The following is a 25,011-nucleotide window of genomic DNA, read 5'->3' as shown; positions in this document are numbered from 1 at the left end:
GTTGTACTGACTGTTGCCTACTGTAGAAACGGCCATAGCTGTCCTTGGCTTTGCAATCTGAAGATGCCACTTTGTGCAGATCAGGCCACTTTGGAGCCAGATTTTTCTCTAGGGTTGGAACTGGTGTTCTGATTTGTCTGCCCGTAAACAGTTCTGTTGGGCTACATCCAGTAGCTATCAATGGTGTGGAAATGTAGCTCAGGAGAGCAAGATGTGGATCATCCTGGTGCAAAATTTTCTTAGTAGTCTTTACTGCCCTCTCTGCTTCCCCATTTGCCTGAGGGTAGTGATTATTTGTAGTAACATGGTTAAAGTTAAATGATGCGCAAAAGAGCTTGAATTCTGCTGCTGTGAACTGAGGCGCATTGTCTGTCATGAGCTCTTCTGGGATGCCAAAATGGGCAAAGGTGTTCATCAGTTGTGTAACAATGCTGCCACATGTGGTAGTGGACAAGGAAAGTATCTCAATATATCTGGAAAAATAGTCTATGATGATCAAGTAGTGTCGGCTTTGACATTCACACAGGTCTGCTGCAAGTCTGTTCCAAGGTCAAGGAGGCAAGGTTGTGGTAATTAAAAACCCTTTTCGTTGGGTTGGTCTATTCCTTCTGCACAAATCACAAGATGAGACCTTGGTCGTTCATTTCCTATACTGGGCCACCATACTGTCTGCTTGGCATGCTCACGGCATTTGGTTAAGCGCTGATGGCCTTGGTGAATAAGGTCTAGGATTTCTTTCCTTATTGTTCGTGGCACAGCAATACAATATCCTTTTGTTATTAATCCATCTGATTCACTGAGTTGGCCACGTTCACCAAAGTATCGCTTAGATAGCTCTGAAGTGTCATTGATATACTCAGGCCACCCATTTCTGATATACTGTAAGACCTCCTGAAGTTCTGGATCATGTTGAGTAGCTGTTCTGATCTGAAGAAGCTGCTTGTCAGAAGTTTCTGTGAAGATGTTTCTGTACTCCATCAACGTAAGCTTGTACTTCCTCCTTTAGGAATTTTACTGCTGTATGGGACTACATGATAAGGCGTCTGCAAGTATCAGCTTTACCCCTGGAACATATTCAGCTATTGGGTTGAACTTCATCATTCTTATCAAAAGACGTTGGCATCGTAGTGGTGCTTGATCAGAATCTTTCCCCTTGATTAGGGTCACCAAGGGTTTGTGGTCAGTGAACAGTCTGAAGGATGGTAGACCACACAAATATCTGTATAAGGTTTCACATGCCCAAACACTGGCTAGGCATTCTTTCTCTATCTGTGCATAATGTTGTTCTGTTTCTGTAAGAGTCCTAGAGAAGAATGTGACCGGCATCCACTCCAACCTGAATAATTGGAGTAGAACCCCACCTAGTCCATAACTGCTTGCATCAGCACTAACCATTGTAGGCCTGTTTGGATCATAGAGGTGCAAAACTGGGGCATTTGAGATAATGTCCTTTTCATAAAGATGGCCTCTTGATCTTGCCCCCAGCTCCAGGATGTGTCGGCTGGCAGTAGCAGGTTTAGTGGCTGTGTCTCTGTGGAGAGGTCCTGCAGGTATAGACTGAGATAAGTCACCATTCCTAGAAAGCATCTCAGTGCAGTGACTTTTGTATGTGGTTTTAAATTTCTAATGGTTTTTACTTTCTTGGGGCATGTCTTCATACCCTGTTCTGTAATCATTTGTCCTAAGAACTCAATAACAGCTTGGTGGAAAATGCATTTTCCTTTGTTTAGTTTAAGCCTGGACTCCTAGATCAGATTTAGGACAAGGGTTAGAGTTTTATCATGTACTTCTAGTGGTGTATCAGGTACTAAAATGTCATCACGAAAACAATGACTGCTTTCATGCCCCTAAGGAGTTCTGTCATCTTCCTCTGGAAGATCTTGGGAGCACCGAAGGGCAAGCGCTGGAAACAGAATCTCCCAAAGGGTGTTATAAATGTAGTTAGTTTGGAACTCTGATCTGTTCTTTTATTAACTCTGATTGTCTTGCCATTTCAATGGCTTTATGAACAGTTAGATTTTCTGTGAGTCGCATTTGCTCTGATAGCCCTTTATCCAGGATTCCAAGGACAAGCCTTCTTAGCAGACAAGAAGGAAGAAGATCTCAGAGATATTCACAATGCTCAGAGAGTTCATACAGCCCTCTAACAAATGATATTTCAATATTTTCCCCAGATCTCTGTGTCCTTTGATAAAAGCAAAACCTCTATATAGAGCGCATTCCATTTTGGAATGAAATGGGCATCAAATTTAGCCAAGACAGTCTCATAGTCATTCTTTTGACCCTCTTCAGTAAAGGTCAAGGATTTATAGGTGCTGTTGCTTCCTTTTCCATAGCATAAAGAATAGAACTTACTTGCACAATGCCTTCTTCTTTGAGGAGCTTTGTAGCTAGTCTGAAGCAAGCAAATATTTCTTTCCATTCTGGCCGGCAGCAGGATTGTCAAAGGTGAAAGCTTCTGGTGCAGGAAAGTGAGCCATTTCAAAAGTCTGTGGATTCAAACTTAGACTTCTGACACCATGTCATGAGAGTTCAGAGGAAGGCAGCTAAGACTACTTTATTGTGTAACAGGAAGAGACAAGTTCAATAAGAAGTATAGTCAGGAAGAAGGAAATGCCGCCTTCTGGCTGGTCATATTACAACACATTTCCACACACCTAGATCTCTTAGCAGTGGATAGTTATATAGGCCAGTCTCTAATCTCCCATGGTTGGACAAGGTGATTGAGAGAGTGGTGGCTAACCAGCTCCAGCTGATTTTGGAGGAAACTGATTATCTAGACCCATTTCAAACTGGCTTTAGAATTGGCTATGGAGTTGAGAGATAGCCTTGCTTATCCTAATGGATGACCTTTACCAGGGAATCAACAGAGGGAGTGACTGTGCTGGTTCTTTTGGATCGCTTGGTGGCATTTTGATACCATTGATCATGGTATTTTTCTATATAGCCTGGGAGAGCTGGGGATAGGAGGCACTGCTTTGCATTGGTTCCACTCCTATCTCTTGGGTAGATTCCAGATAATGGAGCTTGGTGACCGTTGCTCTTTGAAACGGCAGCTATTATATGGAGTCCCTCAGGGCTCCATTCTGTCATCAATGCTTTTTAATACCTACATGAAACCTCTGGATGAGGTCATCAGGAGATTTGGTGCAGGGTGTTATCAGTATGCTGATGACATCCAAATCTATTTCTCCTTGTCATCATTGTTATCATTATCATGAAATGGCATTCATTGCCTAAATGCCTGCCCGCAGGCAGTAATGGGCTGGATGAGGGATAACAAATTGAAGCTGAATCCAAGTAAGATGGGGATAGTCATTGTAGGGGATAGGAATTTGAGGGATGAGATAGAAATTTCTGTGCTGGATGGGGTTACACTCCTCCAGAAGGAACAGGTAAACAGCTTAGGAATGCTCTTGGATGCAAGTCTCATCCTGGTTTCTCAGGTGGAGTCTATGGCAGGAGCACCTTCCATCAGCTTCAGCTGATTCGACACCTGCATCCATTCCTTGAAGGGAATGACCTGAAAAATTGGTGCATTAGCTGGTAACCTCCAGGCTTGACTATTGCAATGTGCTCTATGTGGGGCTACCTTTGTCCGGAAACTTCAGTTAGTTCAGAATGTGGCAGTCAGATTGGTCTCTGGGGCAACCCAGAGAGCCATATTATGCCTGTACTTAAACAGTTGCAGTGGCTGCTGATATGTGTCCAGGCAAAATACAAAGTACAGGTTATTACCTTTAAAGCCCTGAACGGCTTAGGTCTAGTTTACCTTAGAGAGCGCTATCTTCTATATAGCAATAGCAATAGCAATAGCACTTACATTTATATACCGCTCTATAGCCGAAGCTCTCTAAGCGGTTTACAATGATTTAGCATATTGCCCCCAACATTCTGGGTACTCATTTTACCGACCTCGGAAGGATGGAAGGCTGAGTCAACCTTGAGCCCCTGGTCAGGATCGAACTTGTAACCTTCTGGTTACAGGGCGGCAGTTTTACCACTGCGCCACCAGGGGCTCTATGATACCCAATTTACATTAAGATCATCTGGAGGTCCATCTCCAGGTACCACTGGTATGTCTGCTGGTGACTCAGAACTGGGCCTTCTCTGTAGCTGCTCCTGGATTGTTGAATGCACTCCTGGCAGAAATTCATGGTTTGGGATACTTGTTGGCCTTCAGGAGAGACCTTAAAACTTATTTGTTTGGTCTGGCTTTCCAAGGTTTTTAAATTGTTCTTGAATGTTTTTAACTATTTTTTTTTTACTGTTTTAATTTTCTTTTATATTGTTTTATGTTGTTAAATGATTGTTTTTTGTTTTGTTGTTGTGCACCACCCAGAGCCTTTGGATGGGGCAGTATAAAAATGTAATAATCAACAACAACAACAACAACAACAATATTAAAGAATCAGGAAACTCAGGAAGAGATCTGAAGTTGCACAGTGGCCACTCCTGATTTTTCAGCTATTTATATAGACAATAAAGATGAAAAGTGGAATTTCCAGACACCTTCCTTTGTAATGGATTATTAAATCTTCAGAACACTAAAACTCTATAGAATCAATGGCCCTTATTTTCATACTCCATCACAACCTGGATAGAGCTTCCCATCTGTACTTCCCATCTGTCACAATGTGAATGAGGAGGGCTCATTCACTTATTGGCCACTGCCACCATTAATATGCTACAGGTATTGTTTCTGTGGAGGCTGATGATGTAATCCATTCTGTTGTTGAGTAGGCAAAGTTTATAGCTAGCAACCGTGCATATAGTGTATGAACTATGCCATTCTGTCTGTCTTTGGCATTTGATTGCCCATATATTGCATAGGGGAAAACCCCATGATGTCTCCCATCCCATTCACCGGGATTCCAAAACCAAATTTACACTGATTTGGCAACTCTACCTGAATAAGGCCAGGTTGTGCATGTGTACAGTGTTTAATAGCTTTATGTAAACTAATAGCATCAAATACTATCAGTAATTCATAAATGTATGTTCTCAGCTTAAAAAAACACCATTCAAATAGAATGCTGTGAACCCTGTTTATTTGCTTAGGCTTAGCAGACTCCCTGCAGACTTGAGTTTACAAGTGTATACATAATCTACATGACCACAAAAATGATGCTGAAGGGCTTTGGGGGAGAAGAAAATTAAAATGTATTAAAATACTCTCTCTTTCCTCCCCACTGCTTTCTTCAGGTTGCTTTGAGTGCTGCATCAAGTGCTTGGGGGGCATTCCCTATGCCTCACTGATTGCCACCATCCTGCTGTATGCTGGGGTTGCCCTCTTCTGCGGCTGTGGTCATGAAGCCCTCTCGGGAACTGTCACCATTCTTCAGAACTACTTTGAGATGGCAAGAGCTGCTGGGGACACGATTGATGTCTTTACCATGTAAGTTGCTGTTTGTTTGTTGTTGTTGTTTTAAACATATTGATTACATTTAATAAGAACATCTAGTAAACATCACAAAAGTCAAAGAAAAGGAATATTATATATGTTTTTCAGGGAGAAAAAGAAAGAAAAAAGACAATATATTTTAAATCAAAGAAAAATGTGTGAGGGTAAATCTGATCAGTAACATTCTTCCAATAATTAATAAACAGAATATCTTTTTTTCCTTTATAAATGTGTCTGTTGGATTATCCTTAAAATAACTTAAATCATGAACAAACTTTTCCAGATCTGATGAAGCGGATTAATTTTAGTCAGTGTGGTTCATTTTATCTTTTTGTGTTTTTGCTTTTTACTGAAACAAAAAAAGAGATACCAATACATGTGTACCTCCCAAAATGTTTAATGGCAAAGTGAATAGAATACACAACTTTAGGTGAACATAAAACATTGCTACCTTCTACCTTAGGTACCTTAGAAGTACCGAAACATTTCTAAAAGTACTTCTGTTTATTTCCATTCTACAAAATATTATGTAAACTTACAATATTATGTAAACTTGACACAGGAACATAGGAAGCTACCTTATTCTGAGTCAGACTACTGGTCCATCTAGCTCTGTACTGTCTACACAAACTGGCAGCAGCTTCTCCAAGGTTGCAGGCATGAGTCTCACTCAGCCCCCTCTTGGAGATGCCAGGAAGTGAACTTGGAACCTTCTGCATGCAAGCATGCAGGTAATCTTCCCAGAATGGTCTCATCCCCTGAAAGGAATATCTTGCAGTACTCACATGTAGTGTTCCATTCAAATGCAAACCAGGGTGTACCCTGCTTAGCAAAGGAGACAATTCATGCTCGCTACCACAAGAGTGTTATGTATCTGCAACTGAACTGAGTACATCCAGTATTATGTAAAAGATTAAGATATGTTTCATTACTGTTTTGAACATATGAAACTGAGTTAGACCATTGGTTCATCTAGATCAGTATTCTCTACAGTGACTGGGAGTAGCTCTCCAGGGGGTCTTTCTCCAACCTAGCTGGAGATGCCAGAGGCTGAACCCGGAATCTTCTCCATGCAAAGTATGTGCTCTACCATTTTGCTTTGGCCTCGCCCATTAATTAATTTGATTAAGTGGGTTAAATAGTTACAGTTAGTAAATTATTTAAGCGTTTTTCATTTAAATGAAACATTTAAATCCCATTTAAAGCAAACAAATGATGTTTCTTATTAAATTAAGTAGGACTTTATAGAGGAATGTGTTTAGGATCTTGGCTCATAAAGTAATATCTTAACTCATCAAATGTGCATTCTGTAAATAGTGATAGGTTTGTTTGCTTCAGCACAAAGCAATTAGCATTAATGTTGAATATATAAGCAATATGTTTATGGAGAAAGCCACTGTGAAATGCAACAGAATTAAGATATTCCTTTAGGAGAGAATACTCTCAAGGATTTGGAGTTGAGGGCAATACATGTATCATAACTTGCTTGCTTCATAATTGGTGCTCTTTATATTTTTTATATTGCTGCTGTTAAATGTTGGGTTATATTTTTAGACTCACATTTAGAATACTAAAACTGATTTAGCTAAGGCTCTAGTTTATTGATGAATGAAAGATTATTCATTTTTCTAGACTCTATAGTAATGAGTCTCTGGATAGCCATTGCTGCAGAAGCAACTTAGTAAATCAAAGCTTTAAGGTTATCACATTTTATCCAGGTTAAGCTCATCACATTTTATCAGAACTATACATGAAATATTTTTCAAGGAACATAGTAAATGTCAGAGACTATTTATCAGTAATTTGTATTAAACCGGTTAAAAGTATTAACCAGTTTAAAATCTAATTTATGCCCAAAGAATCTCCTTGTGTAGTGGCTAAGAGACTGAGCTATGAATTGGAACTTCCCTCATTCAAATCTCAGCTTTACCATGAATCACCAGGTGGACTTAGGCAAGCCACTCCCCCTCAGTCTCAGCTCTCCAGCAGCAATATGATGATGATACCTTACAGGACTGTTTTAACGACATTGTTAAGATAATGCATGTGAAATGTTTTGTACACTCAAAAAGCTGCTTCAGGTCCTGCTGATGATATTTGCCAAGATCAGATAACAAGGAAGCCAATGGTTATAGTATTAGACTATCAGACTAGGACTGTGTAGATTCAAGTGCAAACCCCTGCTCATTCATGAATTTTGTTGGGTATATTTGGCCCAGTTACCATCTCTCATCCTAACCTACTTCACAGGCTTGTTGTGATGATAAAAGGATGGGGAGAACAGGAGTGTAGGGAGGCTGGCAGCAGCCCGTGTGCGGCTGCCGCCATGCCCCCTAGCCCTGCCCCTGAGTCTGATGTCAGATGCAGGGGGCTGGCTAGCCATGCACCCACATCTGATGTCAGATGTGGGGGGGGTCTCCCTCCCAAACGGGGCCACGAGGCCCCATTTGGAAGGGAGATCAGCCCATGCTGCGTTGGGCAGTGCGGACCAGACTGACTCTCCCTGCCTTAAAGGCAGGCAGAACTGTTCCGGCTGTGCTGCCAATGCAGCAGTCTCCCTCCCAAATGAGGCCACGCAACCCTGTTTGGGAAGGTGATCGATTGGCCCTGCTGCGTTGGCAGCGAGACCAGGAGTGGCTCTTCCTGCCTTTAAGTCAGGGAGAGTCACTCCAGCCACGCTGCCATAGCGGCACGGACCAATTTTAGTTCCAGATGGGGCCAGCGCGAAATAATGCCCCCTGCATCTGATGTCAGATGCGGGGTATGTGGGGGGGGGCGCACTCGTGGCCCCTGATTGGTGGCAGCCCGGGTTTTTGAACCCGTCCACCCAGTGGTGGATCCGCCCCTGTAGGAGAACTATCTATGTCACCCTGAGCTCTTTGGAGAGAGCATAGTATTATTTTTTTCCAAGTGCAAATCCCTGCTCAGTCATGAATCTTGTTGGGTAATTTTGGCCCAATTACCTTCTCTCATCCTAACCTACTTCATGGGCTTGTTGTGATGATATAAGGATGGAGGAGAACTCTCTATGTCACCCTGAGCTCCTTGGAGGAGGCATAGGATTTTTTATTTTTTTATAGTAGGAGTATGAGGGTAAGTTTGTGTGTACACATTCATCCAAACAGCATTCCAAGGTTTTGGAATTGCCCCTCTCATGTTATTAAAGGACATCCCGTCAGCACGTTGGGACATCCTTCAGTGACATCGGATAGGGCATGCTCTTGATGAGATCCCATCCTCCTCACGTATAGTGGTTGCTGTTCATCTGAACTCACCCAAGAACAATATGCAACACTTGAGTTTCATTGGCCCAGGATTAATGCTGATTCCACATGAGTTTAACTAGCTTTGGGCTGACATGTTCTCTCTGCCCTTCACACATAAGTGGTAGAAGTTCTATATGAGTCTAGTTGGTTGGTTGGTTGTGCCGTTGGTGTAGACTCCTGGTGACCACAGAGCCATGTGGTTTTCTTGGTAGAATACTGGAGAGGTTTACCATTGCCATCTCCCAAGCAGTATGAGATTATCCCTTTCAGCACCTTCCTTTGTTGCTGCTGCCCGATATAGGAGTTTCCCATATTCTGGGAAATACAACAGGGGGGATTCAAACCAACAGCCTCTTGCTCTCTAGGCAGGTTGCTTCCCTACTGCGCCATTAGGTGGTCTTCTATATGACTCTACCCAGGCATTAAGTCCCACATCTCAGACCTGGCTTTCTGGCCCATCTCTTATTTACATTTGTTTTATGGGTGCCAGAGATAGGGCTTTTCTCTGGTGGTGACAAAACTGTGAAATTTCCTCCTCAGAGAGATACAGTGGGCCCCCATGATTTCTGTTTTTAAATGAACTGTAAAAACATTTTTATTTTACCAAACTTTTAACCAACTATTTTTATGCTGGTATTACACAGATGGATTTTATGCTGACCTTAATAGTTTTGGTGTTGTTTGTTCTTTCATTATAGATTGTGTAATCTCTATTTTTGTTTTAATTCTTTTGTATGCTGCCTTGTAAAAAATGCATCTTAAAAGATGAAGTGTGTGTTTGTATTTGTGCACACACACATGCACATTAAATTAAACATGTACTTCTGGTCCTGTTTTAAAACAAACTGGGATTTGCTGTGAGATTTGCTTGGATTTGCTGTGAGATCTTAATCCAGAAAATTCCAGTTTGTTCTAACCAAAGTTTAGACATAATTTGCAACCCAATCAGAAGAAACTGGGATTGAATCCTGGCTTGTTTACAAACTCTGGTTAGAACAAATGGTGATTTTCTGGGCTTGGCCATCACAGAAAATCCTGATTTATTCTAAACCAAGAACAGAAATTTAAAATTTCTTCCACTTCCATGTGAAAAGGAGGAACAGAGAATGAATGAAACCGAAGCTCATGAATGTAACTGTTGTGAGTTACATGCACTTGTTTGAATTTATTTTATGATTTTTATTCCTCAGTGTTACTTTATTTTACTGTCACCATGTGAAATCTCTGTGTGACTATATGGGATTAGGATCTAAGTGTATAATGGTCTTCTGAAGTAATGTGGTGTTGTAGGTGTAGGGGTACAGACTAAGTTACTCACAGATTATGTAAAAATGAATAAAATAGAAGTTTATTAATTATAATTCTTATGTTCTCTACTTAGAAAGTAGGTGTAATGACTTGCCTTGGCTGACTGTCCAGCAGCTGCAAAAACCACTCTTTTCAGAGGGGAAGGGAGAGCCGACAGACAGGAACAGAGAGTAGTCAGAAACATTGCCAGAAGTCAAACACTGGGAATTCAACAGGATCAGGGGTAAACATGAATTGGGGTCAGACAACAACAAAGAAGTCCAGATTTCTAGGTCAGGGTTGCTCACGGTAGGGCTGGTCACCACGGATGATATTTCCAGCACAGAGCCAGCTTTCAGGCTGCTTTAAATAGGCAGTGTGGTGAGAGCCCCGCCCATCACTGCAGCTGGGCCTTGTCAGGGAGATGTGGCCAGGCCAGAGCTGGGACACCTGTTCCTTCTGGCCAGCCTCTCTGACCTACAGCATCCCTCCCTCTGAGCCTGTACTCTGGCCAAGTGTCGCTGCTGAGGATCTGGGGCAGGCACCTCGACCTCAGCAGCCTCGGAGGCTTCCATCAGGAGGAGGGAGAGGAGGAGGCAGAGCGCCCTGCAGGCCTGTCAGCTCTGGCTCTGCAGGGTCAACCGGAGTTTCAGCCTGCTCCCCCTGCTCTGGGTCTTCATCTGAGGAATCCTCCTTCATGACCCCCATGGGAGTCATCACAGTAGGGTAGTTTACTTGCTTAGTTACAGAACTGTATGATTGCTACAGAAGCTTTCCATACACTTCATGCATATACAGTACAGCTTTAATAGAGATTTTGTTTTTAAACTGTTTCTCTTCACAGCTTACACAGCTGGTCTCCTTTAAACATGTGTTACACAGGACAACAACTCCAACCTTTTCACTAGGCTGTATATCAGACACTTTTACACAGTGAATCAACTGCTCACTTCAACTACTGAACTCTTAACGGCTTCCTAACTGAACATTTTTAAACTGCACCCCACTCTCCACTAGGGGTTCTAAGTCTTGGCTGCAGGCTTTTCTCTTCTGGACTCTTGTGGGTCGTATTCAGACATAACACAGAACCGAGATCCCCAGTTCCATTCCCCCACGCATGCACTTACCTGTCTGAATCCAGACATAAGCACTAGCCTGTGAAACTGCAGAGAAACATAAGCACTAGTCTGTGAAACTGCAGAGAGAAGAGGAAGCTGGCTGCCGGGCATCCTCCTCTGATAGATGGACAGCTGTGGCAGCCAATCAGGATGGAGAGAGGGAGGAGTTTCCTTCCCTCAATTCTGGTCCCAGGGAAGACTCTAGTTCTGCATTCAGACATAATGGAGGCAGCCACAAACCAAAGGCCCAAGCAGCGAACCTCACTTCCAACCGAGAGTTCAAATTGGAGTTTGGTGACTGAAACCTCAGTTAGGGTCCAAACTGCATTCAGACATGCAATTACATGAACCCTGGTCACCTGTAACTCTGTTTCCATGTGATGCCTGAATGCAGCCAAAGTGTGGGCTTTAATCTCTTCTTATCCAGATAACATTCCAAACCCAAACAACCACATAGCACTATACATTCTTTAAACTACATAAAACTTTATCTCATTACAGTCACTCAGAACCAGGATTAAATTATTTATTTATTTATTTATTTACGCAGTTAGACAGGTGTTATTGACTGGTTTGTTTTATCCAGACATCGAGTCCTTTCCAAGGACCTGGGATGGCTGAATTTTATTGTCAATGTTGTTGCTGTTGTTATAGATATCGTCGCAGAATATAGGCTGTTCCCAGTAAAGTTGCTTTTTGTAATGGGCTGGTGGTGATTTCTGTGGCCCTGATGGTGTTGAGGTGCTCTTCAAGGTCTTTTGGAACTGCACCCAGGGCGCCAATTACCACTGGGATTATTTTGGTCTTTTTCTGCCACAGCCTTTCAATTTCAATTTGTAGATCTTTGTATTTTGTGATTCTTTCTATTTCTTTTTTTCCTATTCTGCTATCCCCTGGTATTGCTATGTCTATTATTTTAACTTGTTTTTATTTCGGTTAACACAGAGAAATAACAAACAAATAAGATGGTACCCTGTCCCCAAAGGGCTCACATTCTAAAGAGAAACGTAAGATAGACACCAGCAACAGTCACTGGAAGTACTGTGCTGGGGGTAGATAGGGCCATTTACTCTCCCCCTGCTATATATAGAGAATCACCATGTTAAAAGGTGCCTCTTTGCCCAGTTAGCAGGGGTTATGCAGAGAATGATGTTTCTGCATGACCAGGGACCCACAAATTTAGGCTTAGCTCACTAGCCAGCTATTATTTGTGGTCACCACACCAATCCCTTCAGATCCTTTTCTGGCACTCAGGCAGAGGTTTTAGGAGAGAAGCGGGTCTTCTGTCATTTGCACTGGGATGTGGAGATGGTTAGAAACAGTAGGAGCCCTCTTCTGTAGATCAGAAAGGATGCCTGCAGTTTTGTATTTTCTTAAAAATGGCAGTGGAAATGAGACCTCTGGTGAGGAGATCAGTATGGTGCTGGGTGTCCTGCTTTCCATAGAGCTGTGGGCATGATGAGCTGGTTAGACTCCTGTGTGTGACATTTGAATGGAGCCACTGACATCAGAGAAACTCAGTCATGATTAATGTTCAATACCTTGCAAAATACATTTACTACAGGCACGTAGCAGTATCTTCTTCTTTATATATAATTCGCTAAGGCATACCCGTAGCTAATCCCATGCCTGAAAGCTCTCACGATAGTTTGGAGAGCTGCTGGATAGTGACGGGGGGGGGGGGGATGGTGGTGGCGGCGGCAACGGTAGCTATCTGGCCGGTGGGCCAGGAAATAACAGTGGTGGCAGGCAAACGACGGCGCAGGTGGGCGTGAGAAGGCCAGCCGGCTGGCTGATGGCCAGAGAAGGCAGGGGCTGGCGGGAGAAGGTGCAGGCAGGCAGGAGATAATGACAGTGGTGGCGATGAGGATGGGGAGAGTGGGCGGGTAGGGGAGGAAACAGTGGTGGGGAGAATGAGAAAGTGCCGGCCAGGCCAGCCGGCGAGGGAAAGCACCGCTGGTGGGCAGTTAGGGAAAGCACCAACCAGGCCAGCTGGCGAGGAAAAGTGAACTGGGAGTGGTAGGGTGGAGGGGCGGGGGGCGGGGGGCGGGGACCACTGGCCCCAGCATCATTATGAGCTTAAAAAGCTGCTTGACTAGCACTCCTAAGGGCTTCCATTTGTGCTGAAGCAAGAGTGCTGCTTCTCTAGTAGGAAATATCCCTCTTGCACCAGTGCTGGAAGCCTGAGCCAGATGTTGTTTTCTCCACATAGAACGCTTGATGTGAGGAAGAAGGATTCTAGTCTGGTCTTTCCCCTGACATGAAGTTTTCTATAGTGCAGGAAATTTCCTTTTATATGGAAGATCATTCTGTCCCCCACTTGCAGCCCAGATACAAATGCATTATTTCAGTTAGAACTAGGCCTTTGTCTAGTAGCTCTGTTGCTCCAGTGTTTATAATCCCTTTCTTTCACTTAACTTCTACTGTAGGAACCTATAGTATATGACATGTGAATGGTGTTTTGTTTTGTTTTGTTTTTGACAGCAATTAGAGTTTTATGAGAGGAGCATGGGTAAGGATGCATGTGTGTATTTTCTTCAACCAATGCATCTCTTTCCTTGCTTATAGTACATTTCCACTCACTATAATGTAGCTTGCTTAAAAAACTTTTTAATTTCATGCTGTCTGATTTGTAATTTTTCATCACCCATGATTGGAAAGCACAACAGTTTAAGCCTATCCCATATAATAGCTTCAGGATTCCCCAGCCTTTAATCCTTTTAGAGCATAGTCAACCCAGAAATGGCTCAATAGCCACGTGCCTCTATTATTTCTTAGCTGCATTAAATGTATAATCATGAGAGATGCAGAAGCAGCAATTTCTAAATAATCAACTAATGTGCTAATCAAAATTCTTTGTGTGCCGAATACTATTGCTCCTTTTAATTCAATACATTGAAATGAAATGATTAAAGGCCACAACCTGTGATGAGCTCCATTTGGAAAATCTCTTAAAAGATGCAGATGCAGATGATTTATTCCTGCAGAATAGAACTATTGGAAATCCCTTGATTATTCTGAGACATTATACCATTTTATCATGTAGGCATAAACCATTTTGTGTAGGCATAAACCATTTGAAAGGTATCTTTGCTTAACATGCTGAGAACAGCCAATTGTATCTTTATTAAGTGTGTCGTTCTGAAGTCATCCCTTGCACTTACCTTCCCCTAGATACTTCCCTTTAAGGACTATTTAGTGAATAGGTATTTCACAAAATGAACTCCAGAAGAGTTTTCGTTGGCCCAGATAAGGAACATTTTGGGTTGTGTGAAAGTACCCTTGGTTGTTGTACAAGCATATCTCTCACCCTCTCCCCCCCCCCACTTTGGGTTGGGAGGGAAGGCAATTAGGACTGCTTCAGATTATATCAAAAGAAAGCGTTTGCAGCAGCTTTTCTCCTGCATTTTTTGACCACCATCAGGTAAGAAATGTGTGTTTGTGGAAATGTCCGCAACATGTGCTTGGCTCCTGGGCACGTTTGTCATGTGTTTATGGACATACATCTGCAGCTACTAAAAATATTTATATAAAGTTTTTCAACAAAAGTACTCAATGGTTTACGTAGAAAAATAGTTTCCTGTCCTAAAAGAACTCACAATCTAAAACGAAACGTAAGATAGACACCAGCAACAAGTACTGGAGGGATATTGTGCTGGGGTTGGATACGAACAGTTGCTCTCCCACTGGTAAATATCAGACAATCACCACTTTAATAGGTGCCTCTTTGCTCTGGTAGCAGGGGTAGACACATGGACAAACATAATGGGCTACTGGTTCAAACATCTTCCTTCAAACATAAGTGTGTTCAAATGTTGGGGTGTGGGGCTACACTTGATATTAATTGCTACCAAACATTGTATAGCATGTCCCTAAGTTGTGTGTGTGTTCTGTGATCATGTATTAAGGTCTGCTCACATTTACAGTTTGCCTCATTGTACATTAACAAGCAAACTGAACAAGAGACAGAGCAGCCTCTTGCTATGCTGCCAGTTCAAATGAAAGATTTACTCATCGAACAACTGGAGTGTATGATGATGTCTTGTGAATCAGGCCTGATTTTGGAAAATTTTGGATTGAAAAAGGTTTTATTTAATTAAAGTGATGTGTTGCAAAATATGTGGTTTTAAAAACTTCATTATTTTCATTGGCCCAGCTGATGTGCAAGGTAATGCATTCTTAATCAGCCGGTGCTGCTGCGCATGTGGAAACCCTCCCTGGTGGCAGGGTTCTCTCTAATTTTTTTCATCTGTGTGAGGAATGACTTTTGTTCTGAATGGCAGTATCAAGGCAATGTGTGCACACATGCATTCAGAGTAGAATCTTCCTGATTCAACCAGAGCAGGACCTAAAATTAACTGAGCGAACATCAAAAAACTTGTGAGCGTGCGGACATGTGCTCGCCTTAGAGGGAAAACTGCCTGGTGGTGTTGCACAACTACTTAAAACAGCATGCCTGCACTTCTGAAGCACTGCTTACATTGTTTCCAATATAAGTAGCACTGCTCAAGTGCAGGTGTGCTGTTTTAAGTAGTTGTGCAACACCACCCAGGAGAGTTTCCACATGTGTAGCAGCAGTAGCCAATCAGAAAGTATTGTCTTGCGCATCATGTGAGCCTTTCTATTTAGTGTTCTCAAAGGGTGAACCTCTAGCCATTCTTATTGATCTGGTCCCACATAAATTAATAGAAGGAAAATGAGGAAAATTCTCTCCTTGTATTTAATTTATGTATTTCTACTTGGTGTTGCAGCATTGTTTGTGATGTTAGCATTGTTTCTGATGTTCCAGATCCATAGAGCTTTAAAAGAAGTAAAACTGTTAGAGAGCTTCAGATTGTAATTTATTGCCCCTGGTTTTGGAACCCCTTTGATCCAGAGGTGAGGTGAAGGACTCCAAGGAGGAGATGGGTTGGGGGGAAGAGCAGTTTCCTCAGAAGAGACCCAAAACAACCTCACCCACCTAAATCATCTGCACAAGGAGAATCCCAGGAGCCAAACCCAACACTCTTTCCATGGCCTGATCAAGTTGCCCTGCCTCACCTCCAACTTGGCTCATTGTAGGGCTCTAAGCCCCTTCAGTGCCACCGAAGCAATGCTGGCAAAACCAGGCATGGCCTTTTTAAAGCACAGAAGGTTCTCCTGGTGGGTAAGGGTGGAACCAAGCACCTCGACTAAGCTGCAACCTATAGCCACCCTTGCTAAGTTTTAGACCTTTGCTGCTCTGCTTGGCATGGAGTCTGTTCAGCTTGGGTGCTAATTTCTACCAGAAGAGACCTCTTTGGTCTCTTCTCAGAGCTGCGAAGCCCAGAGTGCTTGTTTTGCTCCTGATCAGACTCCTGCTCCAGTAGCAACTTGACTCACCTAAGATCCAATCTGAAACAGGGTATAGCTTGACATAGTGACAAGCACAGTGTAGGTTGTTACACACAGGTGTTGTTGAAGGCAAATAACAAGAGAGGAAAACAGAAAAATAGAAAATATATTATCGTTATATACTTGCTGTATAATGTAAGGACAAAATGATCCTTGACTATAAGATCATAACACTTTGGGCCAAGCTAAATGTTATATGGAAGCTCATTCCATAATTTTGTGTAAAAGCAGCCATGGGGATCCCCAATTTAGTTTGGGGCTGTGGCACAGCAGAAGGGAAGACTAACCCTTTTCTTTGAGTCTGGTAGCCACGATGGAGATCACCCCAAAGCTGCCTTTGGCTACAGAGGTAAACATGTACAAGCACAGTTTTTAAGTTGGTGACTTAAACTGGGGGATTATCATGCAGGGAAAGGGGTTGGACCCCCTGTCCCAAATTGGGCTCCTTCAGGCAGCTTTTGCAAGAAGAAAAGTACATTAGGAATTCAAATCCAGAAGCTGCCACATGTAAATAGCATAATCACCTATCTATTCTACTCTCCCAGACAAGGAGAGTCATTCTGTGGGAATACATTGAAGAAGCACCATGTGTGCTTCCCTTTTGCTGGATAGAGATATTTTGACAAATGCGTGTGAGCTGCACATCTTGTTAAAGTCAACCTGGGAGTAGAGTTTTAGATTTTAGCAGAGCTATGTTGCATCCAGTCAGTGTAAAATGTTTTGGCTAATTTCCACTGAAAAGAGCTTGCATTTCTTGCATTAAAATATCACTGGTCCTGTGATTCACAAGATGAATCTAAAATATGAACCATCTTAGATATTGTTATGGAATTACAGCTTCAAATGTCCTGTCTTGATAAATGCCTGATTATGTGGTGGCGGCGGGTAGTGGGGGAGCTTAGAGTTCAGAATCAATTTTAGATCCTGTAGTGACTAGTCTCCCCTTCCTCTTAAAGAGTTAAGAGGAAGTGAACCCTTGTCTTGACTGACAGGTTGGTAAACTCCAGGGCTCAACCAATCAGTTTGCCCGATGGGTGGGACCTAGAGAACGGTTGCTGGGAATTCTGGAGAAAGCAAAGGAAGTTCGTGCTGCAGGATTGACAAGGACATGTGGCAATGGAGTTTTGTTGCACGAGGATGACTGTAGGTTCTTCTGAGAAAGGATTGTTGGAGGCTTGATTCTCATCAGGAAATGGGTGAGTTCAAAGAAACAGGAAGCCAAGGCGAGGGGCTTCGGATGTTTATGGCAGGAGAAAGTGTTTTAGTAAGAATTTGGGTTAGTTTTTCTGTTTCTTTGAGGTGTGTGCTTCGCATTTCCTAAATGTCTCTTCTTTGCAACGGAGTATCTAAGTTTTAAAGTAAGCTTCCCTGAATACCCTGGGCACTCTTGAAGTAATGTTGTAAACTAATAAGTATTTTTAATTGTATCTAAAAGCTGAGAAAGCCTCAGACAGAAGCAGTCTGTAGTATTTGAATAAAAGTTTTCATTTTCTGTTCTTTATTTTTACAAGCCTCAGAGGTTGGCTATTAACCCAGCAGGAGTTGGGAGCGGACTTCTCTCGTGCAAAATGCATCTCAAGGAGAGCTTGGCCAAATAAACACTTAGCTCCACATGCAGGCAGATGCACAGGAGAGAAAGTCACCCCCCTTCATTCTTGCCCGGTAAAAAAGAGAAAGAGAAGGGAGACGGAGATTCTTAATCACTCAAATTCCCATTAGGGACAGCCTGGTTTTATAGGAGAGACTTGGTGGTAGTGAGATTTACCTTCCCAGAATAGTTTCTTTTCCCTTTCTTTCTGGATTTTGCAACTGAGTATCTAAGTTAAAGATTTTTTAAAGCCAGCCAGTCTGCTTCTCAAGCAGAGGGAAGGGGTGACTCCGTGTTCGAGCCTTCCCTCGTGCTGCAGAGCTGACAGCCTGATAATGCTTAACTGAATGACCACTCTGAGTCAGAAGGAAAGGAAATTTTCCATACCCACAATTCGCTACAGAGCCTTGCTAATATGAAATTGTATGATGATTGCTATCTGGTCCATGACTGTAAATAAAGAATCTGTATATCTACTAACATGACTACCTTTCACTCACAGGATTGACATCTTCAAGTATGTGATCTACGGAGTAGCAGCTGCCTTCTTTGTCTATGGCATTTTGCTGATGGTAGAGGGATTTTTTACAACCGGTGCCATCAAGGATCTCTATGGGGATTTCAAAATCACCACCTGCGGCAGATGTGTCAGTGCCTGGGTATGTTAATATGACAGCCTTGATTACCTTTGCTAATTTCAGAGTGCTTTAATTCAGAGTGCTTTAATTAAATAATATTGGTACAAATGCTGTATAGGCTGAAAGTGTGTTTCTGGGACAGTATGTGGAACAATCTATGCTATTTTCTTAGTTTTAAGGATAATGTTTTGAAACACTATAAAGGTTTCATATATATAATTAGGCATGGGGAGGATGATTTACATCCCTTCCATATACTGGCCAAAATGCTCACTGATTTTTTAAAATCAAAGCTGGCTTGTACTGCAGGTTTGTATCTAGGGTGGGGCAGGCAGGGCATGTGCCCCGGGCGCCACTTGAAGGGGGCGCCATTTCTTAAAATTAATTTTTTTTAAAAAAAAAGCCTGCCAAAAACAAAATGGCCACCACACATACTCAAATGGCCTCTGTGAGGCCCTAGGCCATACCAGGCCTCACAGAGGCGACTTGAGCATGCATGGTGGCCATTTTGTTTTCAGCTGCCATTTAAAAATAATAATAATTTAAAAATGGCCACTGCACATGCTCAAATGGTCCCTGTGAGGCCCTAGAGGCCAGCAGCCACGGCCTTTAGGAAGCCTCCTGAAGGGGCTAAAGGTAATTTTATTTTTATATATTTTTATATATATATATGTATAAAAATATTAGTCACTGTACACATATTCAGATATGTGACTTGTATTTTTCAGCTGATATTATGGTAGTTATCTGAAAGATGGGTGTCAGATGTTTGGACAGGGGGCGCAATTTCAATGCTTGCCCTAGGCGCTATTTTCCCTAGATACGCCTCTGTTGTACTGAAAGAGTACATTGTTTTATTGAAGTAATTGCTTCTCAGCAGTATAGTGTTGAGATTCACCTTAGAGATGATAGATTACCAAAATATGCTTTATAGAAGCAATTACATGCATACAGGATAGTTGTATCAAGATGTATGTTGTTAGTTATTTAGTGATTTACGTCCAACCTTCGTGCCAATGTCTCACAGGGGTTAAGTGTTTTAAACAATAAAACATAAAGAAAATACAAAGAAACAGTAGACAAACACAGTAATAACCACAGCTGATAAAAACTTTAAAATGAATATCCAGGGGAGCATGAAATAAAACAGAAAGCAACTGGATGTAATGAAAAGCCCAGGAAAACAGGGTGAACCTGGTGTTTAAGGATGATAGTGAAGGCACCAGGTAAACATGTCCAGGAAAGGAGTTCTACACTTTGAATACGACCCTGAGAAGACCATCTCTCCAGTAGCCATCTACCTATCTGGGGACACCTAGAGAAGGCATCTGATTATGATCTTAACCGACATGCAGGTTCACGTGGGAGAAGGCAGAACAGAGGATAAATCACTACTCCTGTGCTCCCGCTCAGCCTGGCTGCCTGGCCCTAGTACCTGCTATTTATAAAAGCAAAACAAAAATCCAAGAGCCTGTGATATTATTAAAGTCCTACCAAGTTTGGGCCTTAGATGTTTTAATCCTTTTAGCTAGCTAAAGTGTACACAGGTGTGCTGCTAAACCAATGCAGGGCACTTCACATGTCCCTTTCTGTGAGATTAGCTTTGGAATTTATAAGACACCTACTAATTTTGGTGTTCCACTGTGATATCAGAAGGGGAACTCACATGCGGAAGATACTTGTTACTTCTTCCTGCAGTGATCAGCTCTGGAGTGGAAAGTGTACCATGCAGAGAGAAAATAAACACCAAAATGAGATCCCTTCCAAGCTTTCACTCGCACTATTAAAAAAATAAAGGAGTCCTTATTAATCTATTCTCAGCTAGGTTTAATAATTTCACTTCATGGCAATTAAGTGTCTGCTTCTCAGAATGTTAAGCTTCAGAGTGGGACAATATGACTGCTTTTACAAATCTGTGACATTACTTGGTTTGGGGTGGGTGGGTGGCAGGGGAGACAGAATGAAAATGTAGTTGCATACAGAAAAGTGTTTCTTGAGCCAAAAAGTAATAAACTTCTTGATTCATCTATTTGTTTGTGTGCATGCATGTTTGTGTATGTGAAAAGAAAAATTATTTTTGAAGTCTGTTGTTACAGTTCTCAATCAGCTAAGATTAAACTGACACATACGTGGGAAAAGAAAGTAGATATATTCTTCAGTTGCCTTGGTACTTTAATACCTGGGTAAAAAGAAGATGATTGAAATAAAGCAGTGTGAAGGGCTATATATCACCGAAGTATATATTTAAACATTCAAATAAGCTGAACTAAAGGCTGTAAATAGAAAGGTGAAATGTTTTATTGTAAGATACTGTAAGGAAACTATTAAGTTATACCTAAGTAAAGAAATAAGTAAGAACCTAAAACATTTAAAACTGTGGAATTTGAATGCTGAGCCTATCTTCCAAAATGCAAGGTTGCTCTATAGCATGGCCCTTCTCCATTTTAATTGGTTCCTTACAGTTTGCTCTCAGAGTGTAATTCCAATTTTACTTGGAAATAAATTTGACTGATGTCAGTGGGCCTTTCTACTAACTAAATGTGCTTAGTATCATCAGGGTGTTAGGCTGCAACCAAGTCTTCCTTGGATGATACATGGGAATTAAATCCTATTTATGGGCAGTATGCTTGTGTGAAAAGATAATGAAACAGTCCTGCTGTGTGTGTAGCCCAAATGTAGTGATTGCTATGTGAATAAAGACACTAATTAAAATTATGGTGTTTGTGAAATTGCCATATTGAGATTATGCTATTCAAGGGGACTAGGATATAGCACTGACTACAAGGACATCCCTTTATGGGACAATATAATATTTGATCTTGTTTGTGATGGGTGGGTTTAGCAAAATATTGAAAGAGGAAGAAATATATGCTTCTATGCTTTTGTTTGTATCTGCATTTTTCAGGAACTACCATACATATGATTCTAATTTTGAAATCTAGCTGTGTAAAAACCAATATTTGATTACAAATATCAAATTGGTGAGCAACATAGGAAGCTGCCTTGCACTGTGTTAGATCCTTATTCCTCCTAGCTACTGGCAGTAGCTCTCCACAGTTCAGAGGTCTTTCTCAGGCCTACTTGCAAATGTCAGGATGGAACTTTGGGACACTCTGCATATGGAACATGTGGTCTTTCCCTCGGCTATAGCCGCTCCTCATGGTGTATACTAGGAGTGTGCATGGAACCGGGAAGCCCAGTTCGATTCAAATTTTACTGGACTCGAACCGAACCAGGCCCAGTTTAGTTCTGTGTATGTTGAGCTGGGCCCCAGTTCAGCTCAAGGCTGAACCAGTTTGGGCCCAGCTCGGGGGTGAGGGATTGAAAACAAACAACATTTTTTAAACAGAACCTACCACCCAGTCTTGAGGCCTCTGAGGAGGTGCTGCCGTGGTTGCGGATGTGTGTATGTGTGACTGTCTGTCTGTCTGTATGTCTCCAATGGTCTCCGCTGCCCCCACTGGCCTTTCCTCAGCCTTTTTAGGGCTGGTTTGGCCCATTTACGGGCCTTTTTGGCCCTTGCCTGTTCGCGGTAGCCATTTTGAAGGCCACTGCGTGTGTGCACTGGCCATTTGTATTCCTGGGCAATTTGTTTTATTTTCCTTTTTTCCAAGCAGCTGAGCGTTTGGTCATTATTTGCATACTTTTCACTGTGCATAGCTCATTGTATTTGTTCCAGAAATAGCCTACAAAGTAAACAGTTTGGATTTCTCTGCTGGTATCTGGCCTTCCTCTTGTGATTCATTTTTTTCTAGCAGCAGTGGCGTGTCATCCTGATTCTCTCAGTTAATTGTTTTGCCTTGACTGCTGGGTTATTTATTATCTTTTGCACATACGTTTGCAGAAATCCTCAGTCATTAATAAGATTTCAATCTCTGTGTAAGATTGCCTTTTATTGGCCACATACATCTTCCTTGGAAGTATTCATATCAATTTAATGTGATAGGCGGATATCTTTTAGTGCTGTTCCCTTGGTGCTTAGTGGGATATTAACCAACAGTCTGATAAATAGGTACAGAAATGGCTTGTATTTGTATCTGCTAGTTTTGTTGCCTTTTCAGAGGGAACATGTAATGGGATTGTGTGTTACTAGGAAGGCCAGTAATCTAAACCAGAGATTCCCAAAAGGGGGTTCTAGTACTCCCAGGTACTCGGAGCCTTCCTGCCTTCCCGTGCGGCAGCCACACTATTTGTTCCCCATCTGAGGATTGCTGGCATGAAACTGTTGTGTCTTTAGAGAGGTGTTCATGGCAGAAGGGGAAGGAGCTGGGTGAAAGCCCTTCTGCTCTGCTCCTGATTGGCTCGCTATGTGCTGAAGCTCTGTGTATCCCTCCCCTCAGCCTGACTGACAGGCTTCAGAAAATTAGTATTGAGTAAAACAGTAAAGTGTGCCGTCAAGTCGATTTTGACTCCTGGTGCCCACAGAGCCCTATAGTATTCCCATTTAAATCAATGGGGCAAGTTTACTTGTCCCATTAATTTCAATAAGACCACTTATGAGTAATTTAGTGTGGGTGGGAGCCGCCAGTGACTTAAGTAGCCTTTCTCCCTAACTATAACAGTTACATTTGTGTTTTTATGTATATATGTGTACACACACACACACACACACACACACACTTGCAATGGACTTCTCCAGTCAATGATGGCTTACATCCAGATTGAGTTACTTAGAAGCAGTCTTATAGAAATCAATGTTACAAGGTTACTTGTCCCATTAATTTCAGTGGGAGTACTCATGAGTAACAGTCTAGTTGTAAGCCAGTGACTGGAGTAACCTGTCTTACATCTGTATCATTTAACTTTGTGTGTGCATTTTCTCCCTCTCCCTTTTGTACCTGAACTGAAGCTTTGCAAAAGAAGGGGTATATGTGTTTTAAAAAGATTGGGAACCCCTGATCTAAACCATGCTGAAGGTGATCACAAACAAGCTGTCTGCCTCCCTGTGGGCTCTCATAGTCCCCTTTCCTCCCCTCTGCACCAGAGGCGAGTAAAAGCTTCTGCTTCTGCTTTGGATTAAATCACAGTTCTGAAGTATGTCTGAACTTGGTAAACTATGGTTTATTATTATTGCCTAGTTAGTTAAAACAAACCATGACATCAAGCCACAGTTTGATATTCATCACAATGACTGCTGTGATTTGATATCTACAGTGGTAGATATGAATATCAAACCAAGGCAATGAGAAGCTTTATGCAGTGTGTACATGAGTCAACCATCTATAGCACAATTACTCCCAAGCTATCACTCATCATCCTGCCTCAGCCCTCCTGACTGTGAGTGGTCAGCCCACTGTGGAAGCTCGCACACTGTGTTTCATTTCATTCTCATGTCCCAGATTGAGTTCAAGGGAAAGAAACTGACTTCTCTTTCTTAACAGCAACAGCTTGCTGTGCACAGCACTGATTGGCTGGAAATGGTAATGTCACTAATCACCTGTCCCCTCTAAAAAAACATGTCCCCATTAAAAAAACAGTAGTGGATTCTGATTCTCAGTTACATTTGCATGCAAATAAGAGAAAGGAAGAAGGTGAAGAAATTTCATTTGTATGCACCCAAAGAGACTACAAAGTTTGCCATCTACTGCACATCTTTCTCTCACAATACACTTCCAATAGGCTTCTAGTATAGCAATTCTTCACTAGTTATCTCTTAACCGATCAGCTTCCCTGGGACGTTTACACACAGCAGGCTTTACTGGGAGTTTATTGAGAGGCTTTACTGAGAACTCAAAGTTATCAAAAACTCAAAAACGACACACAGTGGATTTTTAAATCCTGGATATAAATCGGGCTACACTCTAACGCACAGTGTGTTACAGTTACCCCGAATTGTGTGTAAACGGCTCCCTGTTAACTGGCAGGGACTTCGAGGTAAATCCGGCTGATATGTGAACGCACCCCCTCCATTCCAGAGGAGATGCCAGTTAAAGGGCTTTCAAAGCCCCGTGTGAAAAGCTTCCTGGCCTTTGATGATGCTTCTTTTAGGGCAGGACTGTACAATTTTGGTCCTCCTGCAGCTGTTGTTGGACTACAGTCCAGCAACATTGGACTATTGGCCACTGTGGCAGGGAAGATAGGTGTTTTGGTTTGTTGGTTTGTTTTTACATTTATACTCCTCTCTTCTTTCTAGGAGCCCAGAATGAGATACATGTTTATCCTTCCTCACAACAACTCTGTGAGGTAGGTTAGGCTGAGAGAAATGTGATTGGCCCAGAGTCACCCAGTGAGTTTCATGGCTGAACAGGGGTTTGAACTCAAGTCTCCCTGGTCCTAGTGCAACATTTCAACCACGACACCACACTGTAGTTCAACAACAGTTGGAGGGCCAAAGTTG

At 42.2% G+C, this 25,011-nt stretch overlaps 1 protein-coding gene across 8 annotated transcripts in view; it reads left to right on the top strand.

Annotated features, from left to right (window-relative positions):
- The window catches only part of GPM6A (glycoprotein M6A), a 313,262-nt gene that overhangs the window by 263,361 nt on the left and 24,890 nt on the right, over nt 1-25,011 (top strand). For all 8 annotated transcript variants that reach the window (XM_053251765.1, XM_053251764.1, XM_053251761.1 and 5 more), the window contains 2 exons: nt 5,206-5,398; nt 18,539-18,695. In XM_053251765.1, the coding sequence (XP_053107740.1) occupies nt 5,206-5,398; nt 18,539-18,695 (350 nt within the window). The remainder of the gene's footprint in view (nt 1-5,205; nt 5,399-18,538; nt 18,696-25,011) is intronic.

The sequence above is a fragment of the Hemicordylus capensis genome, chromosome 5 (genome assembly GCF_027244095.1).
Source record: "Hemicordylus capensis ecotype Gifberg chromosome 5, rHemCap1.1.pri, whole genome shotgun sequence".
Taxonomy (NCBI): Eukaryota; Metazoa; Chordata; class Lepidosauria; order Squamata; family Cordylidae; genus Hemicordylus; species Hemicordylus capensis.
The sequence above is the reverse complement of the archived record's forward strand: the minus strand, read 5'-3'. Positions and strand labels throughout refer to the sequence as shown.